Raw genomic sequence first — 23044 nt, 5'->3', positions numbered from 1 at the left:
GCAGCTGTGATTAGTTCCATGAATGCGTCGATTCCATTCATGAACTCGCTGGTTGACCGGAAGAAGGTGCGACGTCAGATTTTGCGTGCAGAACGAGACCCTCCGACTCTTACAATAATCGACTTGTCCTGTTTTTCACGCGTCTGCGGAATCTCGGCGAATATGCCGTGCAGTTTTTGGGTGATAAGTTTGATTTCAAGTCCCCCTTGAAGCTTTGTAATTGGTAAAAATGGCGTAATCCATAGATATCAAAACATTCATACACCCCTCTTTCAAAGCCTATATCTCGGAAATTACTAATTTTTGAGACTTGTGTCCACGAGAACGATCAATTTCACTGAGAGCGAATTTTCATAAGGATTTTGCGGATTCCTTTCCGCAGATGCGGAGCGAAACTCAACGCTTATACAGCGATCGTCTCATTCATTTTTTTCCCTGTGCACCGAATCGAACGTGGATAAAGCTTACGGCTGTACAAAAGTTTTGGTTATATGAGATAAATTTTTCTCTCTTCTCCTTTTTTTCTGTTGGTTTTTCGTAAGTCCCAAACATTCGATCAATTGTCGAGCTTAAGCCGAAAGCTGCTGCCCGTGATGATCGGCTTATAGCTGTGAAACGATTTAGGACGGGATTTTTTTTTTAAATAAAAGTATATAACCGGGGGGATTGAAATTATTTTACTTTGATCTGGCCATATATATATTAACCGAGTAGAGTATATCTGGTGTATCTGAGGTTGCACAGATTCAACCAGTCAATACTGTTACAAAGGGTGAAATCACCCGTTTTGCCTCTCTTTCTGGTCTATTAGTCGTCATAGATAAAAGACGCATAAAAGCTTTCGTGTCTTGAAGGACGAGTAAGGCTGCTGCGTCAACTGATATTATTGTAATAACAGTCTTGTTTCTAAGTTTTATCTAGAAACACGTATCGCCAATAAAAGCATTTTGCATTGTTTAATTTATTTGTGTCTGTTGGATCATTTCTTCACGATCAACGAACCCCGTTATTTTATTCCGTAACGAGAAATCGTTGCAATACGTTGGTTCCTTGAAAACAATTTAATATTCAATGAATTTAAACAATGCTGGTTAAGTTTTATACACGCATTCGCTTGTTTTCGGTAAGTATGAAGTAAACCTGTGGAATTTGAGTGAAGAACGTTCGTTTTATTAGATTTGATAATCGTGATGTAGTATCGTGCAAATTGGCGGATGAAAATTGCAAAAGCCGTCCGTGGCATAGTTTTGCAAAAATTACCAATACACTCCTGGAATCATGAGAAAGTCATGCGTCCAGAGGTCAAAGGCACGTCGATGAATCTCTATAAACTTTTTTAATTTGCGTGAAATTTCAACTGTCGACAAAGTTTCGTGGAACAAATATTTCCCTGCTTGGTCTGATTGATCATTTTTCGATATCGGTTCAAACTACGAGAGAAATTGGTGTTCTTCAAAAAGTTCCCTTCGTCACGCTATTTATTAGACATACTATAGAATAAAAAATATAGCCGTGAATTCGCGATCCGATGATTAGCCATAAAGTGATTTCGATTATTTTATACGGTATATAAAACGTTAAATTCATAAATAATCTTACCTACCAAATTTCAACAGTATTTTTTTTTCCCCAGTCATTTAAACTTTCACGTTATGCAAACAAGTAACAAAGTTTTATACAGTCAATAACGAGATTGCAAATTGGATACAAACTTTCATCCTCTACGCTTATACAGTGGAAAAGCTGGTTGGAGTTATTCGAATCATTGATGAGAAAAATTGTACATCAAGCAAGGGCAAATATCGATTTGAATCAATATCCAGCACCTACTTGCCGAATACAATTCATCCGCAGAGGCAAACAGGAAAATACTTACTCTCGAAAAAAGTTTGAAGTTTGAGTGACGTGTCCCCTTGAGGGTATAAGTTAAGCAAAAAAGTAGAAAGTGAGCCGGAGGATGGAAATAACACAAAACGAGAAGGAAAACGTCGAGGGACGGCTGACTTCATGTATATATGCAAGAATTCGAGGGATCCTGCAATGCAGGCGAGCTGATCGTCGGGTTGTAATATCGCCGAGGATAACGGTATGAAACTGCGAGATTTTTCATCCGCGAATAAGAGGATCTGCACCGCCTAGCTGCACGCGCTATGGGATGGAAAATCGACATTTTCCCATACCTATTTCGCCGCGTGATTGCCTTCGGCAATTTTTCCGTGCATAATTTGCCGCCGCCTCAGTCTTCGAGTTGACAAATAATCCGGAGCAGTCTCGCAATCCAGCCTCGAAGTCATCGCTGCGTTTCGGTTACTACGAAAAATCCTGAAACTCTAAACCGACTGCGTTCCCACGGTAACGAATTGTGAAAGTCACCAGCAGCAGGGCAAAGGGCGAGGTTTATCGTAACGGAAGATTTGAAGCAACGTTTTTAGAACGCGGTTTTGCTCCTAATTTTTTTTTTTTCTTTTATTTCTTGCTTATCAGACAGAGAAAATATATAACGTGAACTTTTAAAAATAATTGATAACTAAAACTTCTTCTTTTCTTGTTTTACATTCGGGAGAGATTCTTCCAATATAATTCATGTCGATTAACTTGAGCTCGATGTTTCAACTTTGCTGTTAAACATTTTATTTGCGCGATACGTCCGTAAAAATCATGATGAAACTGCTGCATAACGCAGTGCAAGTGAGAGAAATCATTGCGATCACTCGAGTTCTCGAAACGAAAAGTGAAGCGAAGACTCGACGTAAACGAACTTTGTACCGTCCCGGGCTGAAATATTCGAGATTACCTTTCACCCACGCCTGAGAGAAGGAAAAAAAAAAAAAGAAAAAAAGAAGCGGAAATCTCGAATCGTCGAACAGCCAAAAGGCGATGTTATAATACGTAGTTGTATTCGAGCATCACACTAATGCCCGAAAAATATGAAAAAAGAAGAAGCAGAGATAAAAAGAGCAAGAAAAAAAAGAGAAAACAGCAATCTATCAAAACTTTTCTGATCGAAGGGAAGACGGAACGTGCCTGTCTTATGGGACAGACGCCGGAATGAACCGGATACCAATTTGCTCCGAGACCATTATTCGTATATAACACAAGTTTTCCTCAACGCGTGCCTTATATATCTCTCCGAAACAAAACTATACCGAGTCTTTGAAACTCTCTCGCATTTCTCTGCTTCGACGTCTGCGTAAATTCCGTTAGATATCCACTTTTGCTTCGAATATACAGAAATCTGATACTAAATCTAGCCGTTCGAACAGCGCGAACTTCTCCTGATTGACCGGGTGCACGGTGTCGAGTTTCGATGTGTACCCGAGTACAAAGTTCAGATCTGTCAATAACGTCCGCTCAACTTGGGCGTCGATTACCGCTCCGCTTTTCGATCCTTCCAACGATGGAGAAGCTCTCCAAGTTCCCGATCACGGGACTCGACAGACAATTTCGCACTAATGGTCGGAGACGTCGCGTCGTCACCCGGGTGCCGTTAAGTTGATAGTCCCAAACCATTTTCGTTCCCTGTCGTAATCGTCGTCACAAGTGAAAACAAGTACGTTATAGATGGAATCAGGTGATGAGTCGGTACGTGTTGCCATTCTTTTTTTACGCAGTTGTGATCAGCACTATGTTTTCTTGTGACTTTTACGATAGTTTAATCTCAAGGACTCGGTGAACCGAAGAAATGAGACATACGATAATTTCTTTCATTGTGTAAGTCGAAATTCAAAATCGTTCACATGTTTTGTGGGTTGAAAATTCTGAAAGTTTAACCTCGCTAAAGTTATGCGTAGGTATATAAATAAAATACCGAAAGCACCAGGAATTTAAAGCCCATAAGATTTGACATGTCGGTGCGCCTGAATTTGAATCACAGTAAGCTATTTTAACTCTTACCCGGCACACTTCTGTAGAATCACACACTTGACACACTGGGGTCGTTTGTGTCCCAATGATACAAAAACCGTTTTGAAAAGTGAGCCATTAAATAGTTTCACTTGAAAACTTTTTCTTTTTGAAGTTTTTGATAGATTACTTTTTAAAACTACGTAGGTTTTATAAAAAAAAATATGAAAATGCCAGATTGCGCCGAAGATCCGATTTTTCTAGACTTAGTTACTCGAAATTAACAAAGAAAGGTGCGGGGTCGTTTGTACCCCAGAGTGTCAAAGAAGGGTTAAAGAATAGAGACAAAGCTGATCGTCGAAGCTGCGAGCACTTGATCCTTCAGGTTGTAATTGGTTATCGCGGAGGCTAGGCATGCGGGGGATGCTCGATTCCGACCGCCATTATCTTTCCGAAGTTTCCGGCGGCCTGACCCGAGGGAAGTTTGCCGGTTGGTTAATCCCCGGAGATGGTAAACCAGGTGGATCTCGCCGCAGGACGAGCGGAGATGTAATCGCAAAATCCGCCGGCATAACGATCAGGAATACAAGGGTGAAACTCAGGCTCTGGTCCAAGGGCCGTAGCACGTATCGGTCGCCAAATGCGGTTCCAGGGATGCAACGCTGCCGGGTGGAAAATGTTTCGCAAAGTTCGAGGAGCGCGGAGCCGGGACATCGGCTCGTTTCGCAAATCGTGCTTTGCAAACTTGACCCCCCTCTAGTGGCGCAGCCCCGTTATCGCCTACGAGTTGCTATTATTCCTCGAGCTACGAGACTGATCCCCTAGTTTTAATTGGCAAAACGGCTTAAACTGCCCTCTGAAAATCGCCTCGTGGTTGGACCAATTCTGCGGTTTCGTAACAACGCTGACTTGCGGTTATAGCGACGAGAATTTGGCTAGGCTTGTCGTTAAACCGTAAAATCAAAATAAGGACCGAATGAGAGTTGAATCACGGAGTAATCGCGTGATGCTCGCCTTGGCTAATTCCACGTGTCTCCCCGGAGACAGGCACTCTTTATCTCTCTCTTTCATAGAAACCGTCGACGGGGCAAGGGGTGGAAATTGTAATTGAACAAAATACGGTGTTCTATTACTCGGCAATGAGCTAAGCGATCCAATACAAGTTTCAAGATTAACGAAGATCTTCTATGGAACAAGTAGTCGAAACCCAGAACATCCGTCTATGACGAAAATCCATCCGTTTATCTTCAAAATGTCTGAAAATATTTCATCACGTCGCAACGCGTATGTCGTCATCATTTCAACACTTTCAGGTATTTGCAAAATACATATAAAAGCTAACGTATATCAAAATCTTAATAAAACTTCAGTGGACAAACGAAAAAGAGAGGCAATTTTTCATAGTTTCAAAGTTATGCACCTTTGTAATAACCAACTTATACACCGAATAAATGACTAATGTCCGATTAGATGAATGAATACTTTTGTTTATTTAGCTAATTTTCAGATGCTCAATTTCGTTTGTGACTTCTTGAGCCTTAAGTAAATGAAAATAGTTCACACTCTAACATTTCATGTGACAAATGAAAATCGTTTTATATACATATGTTTGTCTGTTACCAATAAGCCATTACTACACGCCGAAATTGAGGAACGTTGATCGTGTCGGCTAGTTTCAATTCCGATAGGTCGTTACTTGGACTTTTACACATTTTTCTATTCTCCATTGTTCGGAAATCATGTATTAATTTTGAATGCGGTATACTTAGAGAATATAAAAAAGAAATTTATCACAGAAGTAGTTTTATAACAGCGATGGTCTACTTCAATAAGCTTGATAATGATCTGAAATGATTGAACTTCAGGAAAAACAGTGTAAAAGAGAAACCGGAAAATTCTTCTATAGGATATAACGATCAATCTTTCTCACACTCAACATGGTATTATCTGGCTTTGAATAGATGAATAAATAAATATCCTGACTTCGCAAAACGAAGCTGATGTTAGAAGTTTCAATTTTGCAACACCGAATGTAAGTTTTTCCGAAATTTCTATCCCTTCATTTTGTCGGCAGAAAAACATTTGCTCTCCGGCCTTTGTAGCTCCGAGTTTTTTTTTTCCGTCCATCAAAAGGTCTGCGAAATTATACGAGCGAACGTATATTTTGCGAGGCTTAAGTCTAGCCGAGATTTTATAGCTCTTTCTCCGTCTCCTCGTCGAACTTTGTCGTCGAATTCTCGCACGCGCGGCAGCTGATCGTCGAGTTGCACGGACGAGTTGGTTTCAGATTAATTTACCGACAAGGATCATATTTGCATACGATTTTGGATCTGGGGTTTGATTGGATACTCTAACCCGGGCGTCTAACGCTTCGGATCGACGAGAAATTTATCAGCTATCTAACAGCCGCACTTCGTAAACTCCGACATCTCTCTCTCACCTCCGCCCAGCAACCTGCAGATTGATCCATATATAAAATTGCCTGACCTTTTCCAGACCGAGAAAATAATATTTTATTCAAACGAATCAAAGTCCGCGTTATATCATGCTGTGGTTTCAACGTCAACCGGACCACCTTTGTTTTCTCCGTCCTTTATGGAGCGAGCGGATGATCATCGGTTAAACGGCTCGAACATGGTTCGAAAGTACGATCTCCACTCATCTCGTCCGTACCTCGGTGATCAGAAGCATGGTTCCAGGGATTTCTCACGCATCGGCGAAGCGCCGAAGGCAATTGAAACCGATCGAGTCGGTTCGATGCTTCCGTTTTTTATCGATACAAAGAAACGAATTCCAGCTAGAAACGCGAAAGAATAACCGATAATTCGTATTCATTGACACGGTTTTCCGACTCGTCGCATCTGGTCGGCGGCACGAGGTATGCGATCTGAAAAGATTCCGTTTCACTCTCGTTGCACGAACCCAATTGTTGCAAATAATGAAAGAAAGAAAGATGAAAAAGAAAAAAAAAAAAAAAAAAGATAACGCCTTCGGGTTTCCGGTGTATAAATGTCCCTGACAAAGCCGCCGGAGGTGGTCGGAGCCTCCTTGCGTGATGGACGGGTGTCAGTTGGCCGGTTAATTGAATTAATAAAGGAAAAGGAACTGCGCCACTCTGTCATCGTTAACCCTCGCACAATGGAAGACGCCGCGTAGCTCCGCTGAGCTCAGCTCTAAATGGCATATCACGTTATGTAACCACGGTAGCGTCGCTGAAGCGAAGCAACGTCGAACCGCAGCCTTCATCTTTCGGCTGATGGCATTCGTCGTCTCCGTGTAACGAGCCTGAAATCTACCTACCTCCGAAATTAATCGGACTCGAGGTCTGCTTTTCACGATGACGATTCTCCTTTAACCCTTCGAGTCGTACGTTATTCCGCTGAGTCAACTTTTACATCGAGACAGTATTCGACGGTGTTTGGAGTCGCCGATTACGAATCTGAGATCAAAATTCACAAATTCAAGATGGCGGATTCAATGCGGCGGACGGAAATTACAAATTTGATCGAGTTTGGTCAAAAAATTCTAAATACAGAGATTTTCGGGGCTGTTGTTCGGTTTCGCCCTACTGAATTTTCCTAATCAGCTACCCCAAAAACCCCTGTACAGAGTTTTTTCTCCGGATTCAGTGAAATTTGAAATTTATGTCAACCTTATTGAATCCGTCGTCTTCAATTTTTTTAAATCCGATTTCAGATTCGTAGTCAGTGACTCCGAGAACTTGTGATTTATGTCAAACATGTACCTAATGCGTAGAGGTGTGAATTTATCGGAAATGAATTATTCCTTCAATATTCACAATTTTTTTCAAATCAATTTCTTCCTAACAATAATAACTTATATTTCATCGCTACGATTACTCCCGAGTATCGAAAACCTGTTGGTATACTATCGGAAATAACAAAAAACCGTAAAGAAATATGTTGATAAGTACTCTAAATATATTTAAAAAATGGGTATAAAACAGATTGTAAAATTACTTACCACTCCGAGTCAACGGGTTATTAACTAATTGCGACACCCTCACATCCCCGCGTATCAGGCTTGAATCGATCCTCGCAACTGCAAAACTTTCGTTAACGTTTAGTCACGGCAAGCAATACCGTAGCTGTCCGGCAATTCCAATTTCGAACGAGGTGTCGAGCTGTTTAATTCGCTTCGTTTCATTTATTCCTCGGCGAGCGGAATCGGACCGAAGGGTTCTTAAGTCTGGTCAGTTATTGGACTCCTTCGGTATCCAAGACACTCCCGGACAATTGAATCCGTGTAGGTTCTTACTTGTATCTACCTAACCTCAGACAATTGAGTGACTCGCGAAACGGTTGGAAACATCCGTCTTCCTGCTCGGCTACAACAACTCGGCTAGACAATATAATGGAACTTTTCGATCAACCGCACACGTCCGTATTTCGGTCATGCTTCCACCTCTTCCTCAGATTCCGACAGCCGACTCCTCGGTCTCGCGTTGAAACTCCTTTTTCACCGTCGAGCAACCGCATATTATATGCCCGTTTACCGGATATCGAGGGAAGGAAAATCGCGGGTTGTGTTACATCGATAGGCGATCCGCGGAAGATGTACGCGAATCAATGGCGGAAGCTATATGGTACAGAAGAGACTCACAGGGTGGCCACAAATTTTTAGGAAAAACATTCCATGACATTTCCACGGTTACCGGGACCTGAAACCTAATTTTCCCTGACATTTTCCCAGTTCTGGTAAATTATTAAAACCTGAATCTTTCAGCCTGTACAAAAAGGGAAACTTTTTACCATAAAAAATCTGAAAAAGACTGATATTTTCAATTTTTTCCATGACAAAATTAAAAACCCCCTGACAATTACAAGCTTTCCATGAACCCTTTTTAAGTAACCTGACATCTCCAGGTTTTCCAAGTGTTCCAGGTGCGTGATTCACCTTGAGAAAGTTACGCGATTCACCCCGCAGTCAGCAGCGCGAATTTTCATTGGTGTGAATCATGAGATTTCGTATTCTCAACGAAATTCTCAATTACCAACGTACAGGATCTTCGATTGATACAAAAAAAAAAAACAACCAAAACAATCAAATTTCGGAAACTCATTGAAGCTCGTCCTTCAACGTTTGGTGAAGAAATGCGGCATTGCGTGAATAAAAAAAAAAAAACATGCCGCTTCTAAGGGTTAAGATAACGTTTGCTGAAGCTTGACTGAAGCCGCAAACGGTACTCACAAGACCAGCATCAGACCTCCGCGTCACAGAGTCTGCTGAAACTTCTAGGGGTGGTTCATTGGCCCAAAATACGGAGCTTCTGACACGTAATTCCATCCGTTGGGCCTTCCTTTGCCGAATCCATAATAGACTAGGTTGTCGGAAATTCGCAGTTTACACTTCACTGTGCTCCTGAAATAACAATAATATAATATTGAATTTTCAAGGCATTTTACTCACAAAATTACTGGTAATATAAATTTTGACCGTAGTGAGAAAAATTTTATCAGATGAATCGATGCATCGCGCTGGCTTCGCGTCTCAGATCAAAAAAACGGTTCAAAAATTTTGAGTAAATTTTTCGGTTGATTTAACCATTTTTTAACGTATTATTCACTGAAAGAAAAAATACAAATTGAAGGTTAGTGTGACGATTTGAATGTTGAAATTACAAAACTTGTGTCATACTTACTAACAGAAATGTAGTAAATAACAGAAATATAAAGTGAATCTGTTGTGACGTTATATTTAGTTAAATTCTTTCAACAGTGTAGAATCCATGATCCAGAGATCTGACACTATCCTTGTCGGCTCTCTCTAGTTTCAACTTATACACGTCATAATTTTACACTTACACTTTCTGTTGTATAAAAACCTGTATCTTTATTAACCCACGGGCTATAGTAGATCGTAGAATTGGTGTCAAATAGGTTCGGTCAGAGATCGAGAAGGCAGCTTGCGTGTCTCGCGAAGTTTAAAGCTAATGTAAAAAGCGCAACGTGCCGCGCGCGTTCAACTGAACAAATCGTTAAGCGAATTTTTATTAACGTGCGCGGTGCTGACGGGTAAATACAAAACCTTCTACGATCTTGCCGGCGGTGGATGACGCGTGAAATTTCCCACAGCATGCAAATCACTCGGGTCTAGGTCGAAGGGAATGGTCTGAAAAGCTCGAAAGCTCAGGCGAGAGCGGAAAGCTAATAATAACGAGGAAAGTAGTACGGCAGCTGCGTAACCGTGAAATGGCATCAAACAGCCGACTCGGGAATTTGCAAACCGATGAAAACCGTAATTGCAACTAATTTCCCGCAAACTCTGAAACACCGCGCAAATTTTATCGCTGTCCAATTATTTCTTCGCGTTGTTTACACCGCGCAACGTTACAATCCGGTTCGTTGAATTAGGTATAACTGTGTAATCAAAAAACATGCGGAGGTTGCGGCGTTAGCGAAAACTGATTCCGTCACTCCATTTTTCTATTAACCGTAAGTACCTACTACGCTTGAAATTATACTTACATCCGGAACGAGTGAATTTTCCGGACACTGCTCTTCGTGATTCTTCATAAGATTCCCCGATATCCTCGTATTTACGAAATATCTTCAGACTACGGAAAGAGAATTTTTTTCAGTCAATCTCAGCTGAAACGGCGCGCGACGATTTAGCCCTTAACGATTAATTGATCTAGTTCCGCCTTGTCGTGAATTTTCATATTGCAAAAAACTCACGCTGCGTGAATAGCTGAGAATAATAAATTAGTAACGCATTAAATCTTCTCTATATATCGGTTATTCCGCCATTGGTTAATATATTGAGTTCGATGGGTCGAAATATGTCAGAAAAATCAGACTTGAACTTTCGGTTGACAATAATTAAAGCTGGCTTCTCGATTCGCGAGTATGCCGATTACGGTTACGCTCTTCAGTGATGCAAAACCCTAGTCAAGTTTTTGCGAACCAGCGTCTTGTTTGAAGAAAAATTAAACAAAGTGGCTTTGCTTTTCATCATCGCTCAACCTTTGAGGCCCTGCTTAATTAATTCTTTCTCCGTTATACGGCTTGAGTTATAGAAATGAAAGAGCTTAAACCCGTGACGCGTATACCTACAGCGTAAATTAATTAAACGCCGGGAAACCGACTCGTCGACGACCTTCCAGGGTCCCGAGTTTTCCGTCACGAATCCCGAGGGATTTTCCTCCTCCATTAAATAACCGGCATTCGGATGCGCGTAAAACGTCGTCAATCGATGCGCGAGCGGTTTGAAAAAATGGCGCGCTAATTTTATCGGGAAACGAGGTGTTCGGGGGGAAAATGAATCCCCCCAAAATCGCTGCGGGACTTAATTCCTGGCCGAAGTATCTAATCCGCGGGAAGACCTGAACGATCTCTTTTCGTTTTATGTCCGGAAGTCGAGAACGGGGACGAAGACGTAGCCGAAGAAAGAGGAGGAGAAATCGACCGAGTTGAGTGGCTCGGAGACGGGTTAAACCTCGTTAAGGCAAACTCCCTCAAGATTACGTTTTTGCGGGTGCTGGTACTCCGTCTCAGCCACCCTTAATTTACGACTTCTCTGTTAACAGCCTCGGCGAATACGCTCCGCAGCTTGTAGTTTATAAGCCAGCGATTCTGAGATTATCCACGAATCTAGAGCCACCTCGAGACGAAACTTGGTCCGCGAACTGCGAACACATTCGCGATGTGCAGATCTATAGCCACGCCGTCTTACAGAGTCAACTTCGCCAAGAGAACATTGATAACTCCTCGGCAATTTGACGGGAACGTTGTGTCGCGTCTTCTGGACCACAAACCTCGCAATGCGCGATTCTTCATTGCGTCCATTTGGGGCTTGCAAAACTAAAAAATTTACCAATATCTCGAATAGTTATTCGCATTAGGTGTTTACCTAGTAAACAAAAGAAAACAAATTTATATTTAAACATTCCTTCTCAATACGTTTACAAAACATTATAGAAAAGTAAAATTTTTACTTTGTTTTCTCTTTGAAAAACTTGTTCGAGGACAGTCATTAAAATATATCTATGCTGTGTGGGTACAAAAGTCATAAAAACCATTTACATTACTTGAAAATCTACAAAATGCCGCGCGTTTGTGTTAATTCTCCTAACTTTTTTTCTTTTTTTATATCTGTGGTTAATTTACTCCAAAAAGTAAAAAAAAAAAGCCAATTTCCCCGTTCTTTGAAAAGTGTTGTGAAGCTTATTTCAAGACTGTAATTGAAAATCAAGACAACTCGTTGAAAAACATATAAGTATTTTAATGAAAATAAAATTTTGTGTCGCTTATTTATGTGATTTAAAGAAAATCAATAAATGCTCTTCGCTATGAAACCTGACGTGATGTGACAATTTTATTTATAAACCTCGGTTGACTTTAAGGTGAAGAATCATAATTACATACTGTAAGCCAAGTGAAAACAAAGTATTTTATTTGTTGTACAATGTTATCAGGGACTAATCGTCAACTCTCTGATTCGACAATTGCAACCACGACAATTACTCGGAATTCAACAATTGACTGGAATTACTTCTCGACCTGATTATTCGACGTTTCTTATTATATTTTTCTGCAGCGAGTCAAAACGCGATTGAGCTTGTTGAATCCTGCTCCGTTTTCACCCCGTTTTCTTCTCATTTCTCTATCCTTCTTGTGAGTCGAGAACAATCAGTACGAATTCAATTCCAGCACGTGAAATAGACAACCCTTTCGGCTATTAGGTACGGTTTTGACCAGAGTGAGTTAAAATTGCTGACCTGCCTCACGGCACGCGCTCTTGACCACCCGGAAGGTCGATGAACCTTGAGACGCGGCTTTTTTCTAAGGTCAACCAGGAACGAATCGCTGGCTGGTCACCGGATCACGTGACGATTGTATTAGAGAAAATTGATAGCATGTCAGCAGAGAAAAGCCACACGTGCAGACTCACGTTCTGTAGTTCAGTGGATATGCGAATTACTCAAAAGCCTGCGGAATTCTCGAAGGTCTGAGAAAACCGGAGCGTTTGGTGTAAAAAATATTGTCTATTCTCCACAAAGCGTGGAAGCGTACTTAGAAATCCAAGAAAAGAACCTTGAGAAGATTTTCTTTAAGGGATAAACGTGCAATCTTGCAGAGTACACATTAATCATCGGTGGAAACAATTTTAAGGGGGGGGGGGGGTTCTTCGAGAGAAAATTTGCCGAGTTTTTGGCGTCATAGGGTTTCCCGCGTTTCGCAAACGATTTTTTTATCTTCTTAAATTCGCATCAAATTGTTTATTCTCATTCGCTTGCACAAGTCTGAAGCTTACAGCGTGAAATTGGTGGAAGAGAGCTTTTCCTGGTACGAATAAATGGGACGAGAAAGGGGAGGGTAAGGGTGGGTAATGAGGTTAAATAAAATAGCCTGCGTCTCAGGTTCCACGCGCAGGAGCTTTGCTTTGTATATTTCGTGTGAGAAACGAAGATCGAAATAATAGCGCAGTGAAGAAGTTAAGATGGATGGAATGAGAAAAAGAGAAAAAGTGAGATATAAACGCCCACAGGAATCGGAAAAACCTTCTCCCCGGCGAAATTAACTTTAACAGCTTCGATTTATCGGTCATAATTCTTCACGATCCCCGAAGAAGTACTTCCGTCGACGTTCGCGTGGCGTCGATATCTAGTCGCGTATAAGTGTTCGCCATCGCTTCCCAATTTCCGTTTACCCGTTTATATCCGTTCCTCTGAATTCCGCATGTGCTTATACAGCCTCGATTTCTTCGGGATCGCCGTGTCGGTCAGGTGTACCCAAATTTGTTAAAGTGCGCAGCTTGAAATGAAAGGAAATGGGATGATATGACAGAGGCGAAAATGGGTAATTGGAAAGCTCACCCCGACAGGGAGGCGAGCTTTTCACATCGTAAACCTACCCATACCTATTTGGAAGGGCTGACCGTCGAGATGTGAATGATTAATCGATTACTCGGACGAGAAATAATATGTCTTCGACTCATTTCTTTATTATACTACTTCATCTCGAGTCTTCCGAGTCTGGAATAATGATATAGGTGACGTAAGATGTGTGAAGCGGCACCTGAATATTCTTTCCAAATCGTAAACATGCCAATAACCAATAATAAATAATATTTTCGCTTCGCATTGACCCGCCGGAAGTGAGAGTTATACGGTAAAATACACTCGAGCTCTGGTCCACTACCCCCACCTTAATGTCGCGACAGTTTTGCACAAGATGAAGAAAAGCGGGCCCGCGCTGGCCAACTCTTGGGGGATTAATCATCGTTCCATTACCGTCTCGTTTTAAACTTTGCTTTCACGGTTACAGGTCACAATGAAAATATGACGGTAATGCTTTTCCACAACTTGCCTCGATAAGTCAATTTACTATTTTGCTTTGGTGGTGTTTGCAGGCTTTAGTCAAAATGCGGAGCCCGGTGGAAAGGAGAGACGGAACAGCGATCGAGGGGAAGTTGCGGAGCGTCCTTACGACGATTCCGGCCTTATGACCACTCCTGGCAGTGTCTTCGTAACGAGCACGCAAAGGGCGAAGCAGCCTTTCGAGTAACGTATAATTGTATACCTGTGTATAATTGAATTAGAACAGTCGTAAGAAAATATTCGTTGTTTTTGAGAATTAAAAATTCGGGGGACCTTTTTATTCTCCTTCGACGAGACAATCTAGCGTTTCGGAATCGTCGGGACAGCTGACGTTGCTCTCAACTCTGCTGCAATAGCGGGGAATTACTTTTCCGGGAGTGAAAAAATAGAACGGGAACAAAGCGTCGCAGAATCGAAAGTCCCTTCTCGATCTTGATAGTCTGGGTCCTTTGACAGAGTCGAATGAACGAACGAACGAACGAACGACGAGGTAAAAGGTGATGAGAGAAAAAGGATCGTGACTTGAATGAGGACGCTGAAGGGCAAAACTTCTTGATATTTCTCTGGCGAGTTGAGAAGTTAGCGCTGGAAGGAGAGAGAGAGAGAGAAGGAAGGAGAAAAAAAATCATAATTTGTTGTCCATTAGCTGGGAGGCGTTTTCCAGGCACAAGGGAATGCTCGAGGAGAGAAAGGAGCTCTTACCGAGGAGCGCCAGAGGAGAATCAGAAGTGGTACAGCAGACCGTGATGCCGCAGGGCAGTAAAAAGGCCGGTGGGACATTCTCGACTTCGGCATCACCCGCGGAGGTGGGAAAATCAAACGGCGAAGACATCAACGAGACGAGTGAGTATTCGAGTAGTGGTTCATTTCCTCGACTCCCGCGGTATACGTCGAGATGTGATTTTCTTGTCGAGTTATGCTTGGGTCGTAATATACGGTATTTCGGACGACGTGTAGTAGAGCTCGAGTGGTTCAAAAGCTGAAAAGATTCCCCCAGTCCCCGGCTCTGTGTCCCATATTTATGAACCGTTACAGCAACCCTTCTTCCTCCTCCACGGAAGAGGAGCCGAAACAGAGGCGGCGAACGGCGTCGTAGGCTGAAACAGTTCCTGGCAGTAATGTCCCGCGGAAACGAGAGTAATGCGATGGCCTCGAGTGTCTCAGGCGGTCCTCGTGCAGGCCGAGTTAACACTGAGCTGAACAGCGTGGTCCGGAGGCCTAAGAAAGACAGATTGAACACGGAGCATGGAAGGCCGACTCAGCGGCGAAAGTCTGGCAGGACGAACTCTGGTGGAGATAAAGAGCTCAAGGAGGCCAGGGAGCGGCGGAAGAGGTTGAGGATGGAGAGGCGCAGAAGACGGGCGAGAGAGCGAAGACGGAGGAATAAGATCCACGACGGTTTGAAGGGAGGGAAAGGCCGGAGGAACCGGAAGCAGAAAGAGCCGGCAAACGCTGAACATAACGCGACTGACGTTGGGAACGTATCTCGAGTCACTGATGTGAAACCACCGCAGGGTCGCGTCTCCGTCAACCAGCAACGTGACGAAGCGCTCATCCCTGAACCTAGCCTCGAAGAGGGGGCTTCCGGTGGTGGGATAAAGCTCCAGGATCATAGAGAGCAGCGTCCGGAGAACGTGGAGAGGGAATTCTCGAAGCAGTTTGAAAGGGAGCTTTCGAGGTCCGCTCAACCCTTGATAGGTAGTCGTCATATGCCGCAGCCCAAAGTGGTCGATGGAAAGGTTGGGAGTCTTGAAAATCTGCGATTCGCCGGTGAAAAGATTCTCGGATATTCCCGCACGGAGAACGAACTGCCCTCCGATGATGCCAACAATGAGGTTTTCCCCGCCAACCACCTCGAGCACTATCGAGATTACGTAACCAACGGTCTGCTGCTCGCCAAAACTTCCGCCGAACTCCGCGGCGATTCATTCCCCGAGAATTCCAAGCTCCACCCAGAGACACCCACTTTCCCTGGGAATTCGTCGGAGTCTGAAAATTCCGTTTCGAACGGCCTAGATTCCGATGAAGTTTGGAAAACGGATGTCAGCGAGCTGAAGGGAGATCTGTCGTGCATAAACGGAACCTTCTTACCGGCACCATTGTCCAGGAACGCGTTGATCAAATACGTCAAGTAAGTATAAAGGGTCTCTACGACTCGGCAGGGATTAAGAACTTTACAGGGTTTCTGCCAAAGGTCTTCGACGCCGGGCCACGAGTACCTCGAAGCGGACTACGAGTGCACGCCGGGATACAGCATGACGAAAAAGACCCGTCGTCTGCTCTGCAATAACCGTCGGTGGATCGGCGACATGCCCAGGTGTAAGCCACGACGGAATCCGAATGACGTTTGCGCTGATTCTCCGTGCGACCAGGTCTGCAGAGAAGTCAACGGCACCCCGACGTGTGCCTGTTACAAGGGATTCCGGCAACAGGGGAGCAAGTGCATCGGTGAGTCTCGGCATTGACGCACCGCCGTATAACTTTCTGAATGATATTTTTGATCTCTTTTCGTTTTTCCATTTTCACGCACGTATCAATTTTTCGCTGAGCAGACGTTAACGAGTGTGAGAAGGGAAACGGTGGGTGCGAATTCATCTGTCTAAACACCCCCGGCTCCTATCGCTGCGAGTGTCCGAAGGGCATGAGGCAGGGGGAGAACAGATATACATGCATGGGTAAGCTTAACGGAAAGAATTCGAGACAAGATCGGTTTTCTACTTTTTATAGCCATAGTATAGCCGAAGGTTGCCTGAAACAGGTACAGCTGTCCGAATTTCTCATGATTCACCGATTGCTGAGCGTACATTGAAATGCTTTTGAAAAAGAGTTTCCATTTGTAGTTGGCAGTGTCTCGATTACACTGACACTCTTTTAAGTCACTGAGACTGAGTACATGAATGATTTTTTTTCCTTCATATCCTGACTTATGAAACCATCTATGTTTCGATATCTCGTCCATTCGATATGTTGAAAAAACTTACCAGCAACCACCGTTGAATGATCAGGAATTGAAAAGCTCGATTAGCATGACGCGATTTGAAGACACCACTGATCGATATACCACCTTGGGCAACCAGCCAGGGCACGTTTCGATAGAGTTTCTTTTCGTGTTCACCAGACATAAACGAGTGTCTGTTGAACAACGGTCACGGACCGTGTCAGGATACTTGCCGGAATTTCGAGGGAGGATACGGGTGCTCGTGCGAAGGGCTTCCAGGTACGGTGCTGGGGCCCAACAATCATACCTGTCAGGACGCAGGACCCTGCGGCACAAGCAACGCCGGATGCTCTCATACGTGCCTGTCGACAATGGGGAGGGTCTTTTGTCTCTGTCCTGACGGCTTCATGCTCGAGGATGATTGGAAGACCTGCCAAGGTGAGAGTCCGAATTGCCACCACACGACACAAATTGTGAAGGAGATAAACCGGCGCCCTATAACTATCCGAACCTCTTGCCACTTCTCAGACGTAGACGAGTGCGCGGTACCTGACCTGCAGTCCGTCGTTTGTCAGCACGGGTGTATCAACACTCCGGGATCCTACCGGTGTTCCGAGCCATCGGAAATAAACGACGAACCGCCCTCTGACGTCTCCAAGAAGTCCTGCGAACCCGGATTTGAACCCTCCGTCAACCACGGATGCGTTGGTGAGTCTTCAAATATTATGACAAGTTGAAAGTTTGTTTTAAACCAACAAAATTGACATTTTTCCATCAATTATGATTTCGCAGGACTGCGATCGGTCAAACTAATGGTTAATATCAAAATAGTATTGATCAGCTACCACACCCAAGTCGAGAGATTTAGTGCGATATACGCGTCTTGAGCAAATATTATTATATTGCCAAGTACAATCGGTCAGGGAAGTTTCATTAGTAGAGAAAAAAGAGAAGAAGAAAGCATCCTTTGAGGTCCGTATCTTTGTTCAAGAACTCGGAAATTCACTTTGCTTCGAATAGAAAGAAACCCTGAATGCCGTTGGACAGTGCCATCATTCAACTCGCACGTAAGTTCGCCCTCGTTAACGGCAACGTTCGACATTTCAACTGCGTATTCCATTTCCGGCAGTATTCGTAAGTTCGTTAAAAGTCCAAACAAATTACAGCTCGTCTATATATTCGTCGGACGAATGTTAATGGGTTTTTTTCTCCATGTATACACTTTCCGAGGAGAATGCGCGGGGCCTTTGACTCAGCCAGCACCGACCCCAAGATAGTTTATACCTGCAGTTTCACTCACCGTTGCGAATACTTCAACATTGATAATTATTTACATACCTCATGATTTATTGACAATTCTCCTTCCGTGTACCAAACTTGTAAAAAGAGTGTGGCACGAAGTGGAAAAGTCCATTAATCGGTGGAAAACTTGTCGTTCCCGAAGCTGTCAATTCTTTTTCGATCCATCGCGGGGAGGAATTTTCTGATAACGCAAACATTGCCGTTCAAACATGTTCGGGGCTACTTGAAACGGACAATAACAGTACCCGAACCCACAAGCACCGTTCAGCAGCTCGGCCAAACACGCTTGTCGACAACGCTTCGCGTATTTTCCTTCGTCAGAACGTTACACAGCCTGCAGCTGTACGCGGCCACGCTAGACTGATGGCGCATCTATAGATTTCTCGGCATTGTTGAGCTCTGTAACGAGAAACGAACGAAGCCCCATACGTGTACCGTTTACAAACACCGTAGCGTACAGTTTGGAAATTCACGAACGATTAATGACTTCGGCTCTGAGACTGGCCTTTGGCACGGACTTTTCTTCACTCCAAATAGAAGTAGGTAGGTACCACATACGAGTATGGGTAACCTAGAATAAATGGTATTATTGGCAAATGTTTGGTAGATTAAAGTTATCGTTATGGGAGCGTCTACAGATTCTGAACTTTATGTTGAAAGTTTTCTACTATGGGTAACTAATTTGGAAAGTTCACGAGTTGATTTATCACAACCGGTACGTGTATCCTACGTACCCTAAAAACACCCTTCGTTGAACTGGAACAATTCGAATCCGTCCGCCGTCTCGTTCGACGGGGTACATATATCACCAGGCCCTGATTCGAGTGGATCATAAGTTACATATTGATTGGCGGTACGCTACTTGGTTTCACCCACATCGAACAAGGGAGGAGAAATTACCCAGCATCAGTGGTTCCGCGAACTTGAGACCGTGTAGTAAACTTGGTAATAGAGAAATTGCACCAAGCCGCCTAATTGACGAATATTGGAGCAAGGTTGCGGTTTGGTACGCTGAGAGCCTCTCATCGTGCTAGCCGTGGGCACCGGTCGGAGTACATACCTACCTATAGGCTGGCGATATTGTCTGTTAACGACAAGAATAGTAACCAGCCCACTCGGACGAGGGGATGCTCTTTCCCGGGGGAGAACGCGCGACGAAGACGCGACCAGGAAACGTGTGATCGAATAAACGAAGCTGGCGCAGGACAATCTCAGCCGGCACCATTATCGTTTAAGTTAATTGAAGATGCGGACACCGAGTGATGGAACGGACTCGATCATCATCCGACGAAGGAGTAACGGCGGCCGGTTTCGAAGAAGTATGCGCTTCGGACGGTGTATTGGAGCACGTTTAGCGCACGCGTATGTATAGGTGGACCGGGGTGTCGAGTGGGCGAAAGGTCGGACCCCATTCACCAAACCAGCTGTCTGTGGGAAACACCGTCGGATGAACCTAAGTGGGCTAAGAGCTCGTATAGCAGGAGATATGCGGCTACCAGAGAAGCTCGCCGGCCGACTGCCGACTCAACTTGAATAAATGGGATATCGATTGACGGCTCTGCGAATAATGGTATGGGCTGGGCCCTGCACCGTTGACCCCCCGTTCCACTGACCCTCTTCACCCGACCGCTGATGAGACAAGCTAAACCAGCTGCTGCCACGCAACCAACTCTTCAGTTGTTCTAGCGATTAATGGTCATGTATGCTGCGAGCAGATTTATGGCAAGAATGGATATGAACTCGTCCATCTCGTGATTCCACGTTCGATTATGCAACAATGGCCGTCTGTTGAAGGATGCTTTCGGTTCCGACGCGGTAACTTGGATATTTGACTGATCGGTAGACCGTTGAGATGTGTCAGGTTTTTGCAGAGCTCCGCAAGTCCCTGAACAGCGATACAATAGCTTAACGCGACACGCTCGCCGATTCGTTAAGAAGCTTCGAGCTTCGGCTTTTGCTGATTGATACGGGTTCCACGATTGCAATCCCAAATTAACGGAATATACAGACGAATGTCTCAGGCAGTTCAGCCGGTTAATTCGTTCAGCACTAATACCTTTGATAGCACCTTCGATAGAAGCTTGATCTTTGTTGAGACGTGAAAGTTACCAATTTCAATGATTTTGAAAATCAACAAGGGATTGCCAACGGAAAAGTAAGGGTCAATAGTCAGTACTTGAGACACGATGCTTTGGTGAAAAATATTGACGGCAAAATTAGTCAACTTAATTTAAATTGATTTTATACAGCCTCTGCACCATAGCAGTACTTGCACATAGAGAGACCATTTTTAGCATCGAAGAAGAAGGATTGGCGACAAATCTCTCGACAGTACTCGGGGTATCTAAAATCTCACATCACGTAATTGAAATGACATTGAATGATACTCTCGATTTTTGACGAATTTATAGAAAGCCATTGAACAAAGCATTGTTTTGAAATGGACGAATATTCTTGATTTACCGAGACAATTTTTCAGTGTCAAATTCAATAATCAAAATATGTCCCTCCTGTGCTAGAGGGAATATTTTTGTCCGATGCGTACGGGAAGTAAAATTTTTCGCGGTGTTGGACATAATCATGCTAATTAATTTTCAAGATATCAACGAGTGCAGCTTTTCGAACGGGGGCTGCAGCGAGGTCTGCGAAAACACGGTGGGGAGTTATTTCTGCGCGTGTAACGGCGAGGAGAGGCTTTTGTCATCGAACGGAAAAACCTGCCTGGGTAAGTATATATTTCGAGATTTTCGCGTCGCGTGTAATTTGTCTCGACGTACGTTACGTGACGCATAGGGTGGTCCTTGTTCAGGGTGCTGCAGAATTTTTTCCGCCTCACCCCCCAAAATCAATTTCAAATAATTCGAAAACTATTGCCTAACATTTTCAGATTTTTACCTCAACTCTAAGATAGTTTGCCTTGTGATCGAAGTCTCTTATGGAAATATTATGGTAAAAACTTCTTTTCTCAGTATATATTCTATTATAGAAGTAATAATGTTTCAAAAAAATCTGTAACTGTGAGGTTTTAGTGGGCACTAGTGCTACTATCTGAATAAAAAAATCACATACTCATACCAGCCAATCTAGACGAATTGCACACCCTCAAATCTGATTTTTTTATAACATTATTACTTTTACAGTAAAACATATACTGAGAAAAAAAGTCATCACAAAGCGGACTATCTTGGAATTGAGGTAGAAATCTGAAAAAATTAGAAAATTGGTTTTGAATTACTTGAAGTTGATTTGGGGAGTGGGGCGGAAAAAATTCTTCAACACTCTAAACAAGGACCACCCTAGTGACGCAATAAATTCTCCAGCGTTTCGGAAATTCATGTACATACAACGTCCGCAGCCCTGTTTCCGGTTTATGGAGCAAGCCGCAGATTTACGAGGACAGAGGTTGAGCATCCGTTGAGTTAATAATGATTCGCGATTCTCATTAATAAACCTTGCGTGACAGCTCCACCCTGCCACGCGAACAATAGCCATGCATTGCAAAAATTCAGGCCCCGATCTAATCGTCGTAATTCAGGACCAAGTCGGGATTCCATTCTTGTGCCAACCGTCGCCATTAGCATTCGTGACTCATAGGCACGTGTCACCTACGCATCACGAGGATCCGTCGAAGAAGTCGAACGCCTATCGCTGCCACCCGTAACCGGCGTTATACCCTCCGGATTGTGTCATGATACATCGTGACAAACGTTCGAGCAATCATTAGTTAGACAGACGTTCGGTTAATATCATGCGACGCGGTAAAATGAATATAAAGTGCAATCGAGTCCCGATGTAATACCATTACTTTCGTATATCCATGTATTTCGAACATGAGACACGGTCTGAAAGTCTTGAAAAAAAAACGAAGTACTTGCAAAAATTACCGATTTTATTTTTGAACGATCGAGTACTTAATCTCCCTTACCTTGGTACTTAAATAGTTGTTGTGTATCGAAATGTGTAAATCTTTTCGTTGTCCCGAATTAAATTCGAGTGTTGTCCTGATTATTAAACCGTCGATGATGGCACGAATTACATTTGATTGCGATGTATGGTTTCAATTGTATAACGTATAGAGAATTTTATGAGAGCGAAACTTTCTATAAATCTTTTCGTTGTCACGAATTAAATTCGAGCGGTGTCACGATTGTTAAAACGTCGATAGTGGCACGAATTACATTTAATTGAGATACATTATTTCGACTGTATAATCTATATTTCAACCGTATAATGTTATGAGAATGAAACTTCCATTAATTCATTGCTTGGCAATGTTATACTCAAAACCGTAATTGTTCCTCTTCCCGCGAGAGCGCTGAAAGCTCCCCCGCCATCTGGTGTGCAACCTGTTGTACCAGCACGATGATGTCATAATTACCCAGTGTTTTTCCAACGAAATAACCGGATCTTTACATATCTGGCGCGTTTGAAAGACGTGTTTTAATTTCAGCGCGGCACACGCAATTCCTTGGAAATTATTTTCAACTTCAGCCGTGAGGCATGCGACAGAAAGAATAGCAAAATAAGTATATAGTCGCGATAACCTCGGGCTACACAGCGAATGATTATTCATCGCGTGTAGTAACGTATATTTGAGAATCGCCTTGATTTACGGCCCG

General features: G+C 43.3%; 1 protein-coding gene across 4 annotated transcripts in view; it reads left to right on the top strand.

The window, feature by feature from the left end:
• LOC124211685 (uncharacterized) overlaps positions 1–23044 on the top strand; it is a 36684-nt gene that overhangs the window by 6119 nt on the left and 7521 nt on the right. For 2 of the 4 annotated variants that reach the window (XM_046611007.2, XM_069133470.1), the window contains exons 2-9: positions 14218–14368; positions 14832–15028; positions 15221–16316; positions 16380–16633; positions 16738–16860; positions 17304–17561; positions 17652–17831; positions 21025–21150. In XM_046611007.2, coding sequence (XP_046466963.1) covers positions 14218–14368; positions 14832–15028; positions 15221–16316; positions 16380–16633; positions 16738–16860; positions 17304–17561; positions 17652–17831; positions 21025–21150 — 2385 coding nt within the window. Of the gene's footprint in view, positions 1–14217; positions 14369–14395; positions 14683–14831; positions 15029–15220; positions 16317–16379; positions 16634–16737; positions 16861–17303; positions 17562–17651; positions 17832–21024; positions 21151–23044 lie in introns of those variants that run through there. The other 2 variants (XM_046611008.2, XM_046611009.2) reach the window with 2 other exon arrangements.

Source organism: Neodiprion pinetum, chromosome 2, assembly GCF_021155775.2.
Source record: "Neodiprion pinetum isolate iyNeoPine1 chromosome 2, iyNeoPine1.2, whole genome shotgun sequence".
Classification (NCBI taxonomy): Eukaryota; Metazoa; Arthropoda; class Insecta; order Hymenoptera; family Diprionidae; genus Neodiprion; species Neodiprion pinetum.
The sequence above is the reverse complement of the archived record's forward strand: the minus strand, read 5'-3'. Positions and strand labels throughout refer to the sequence as shown.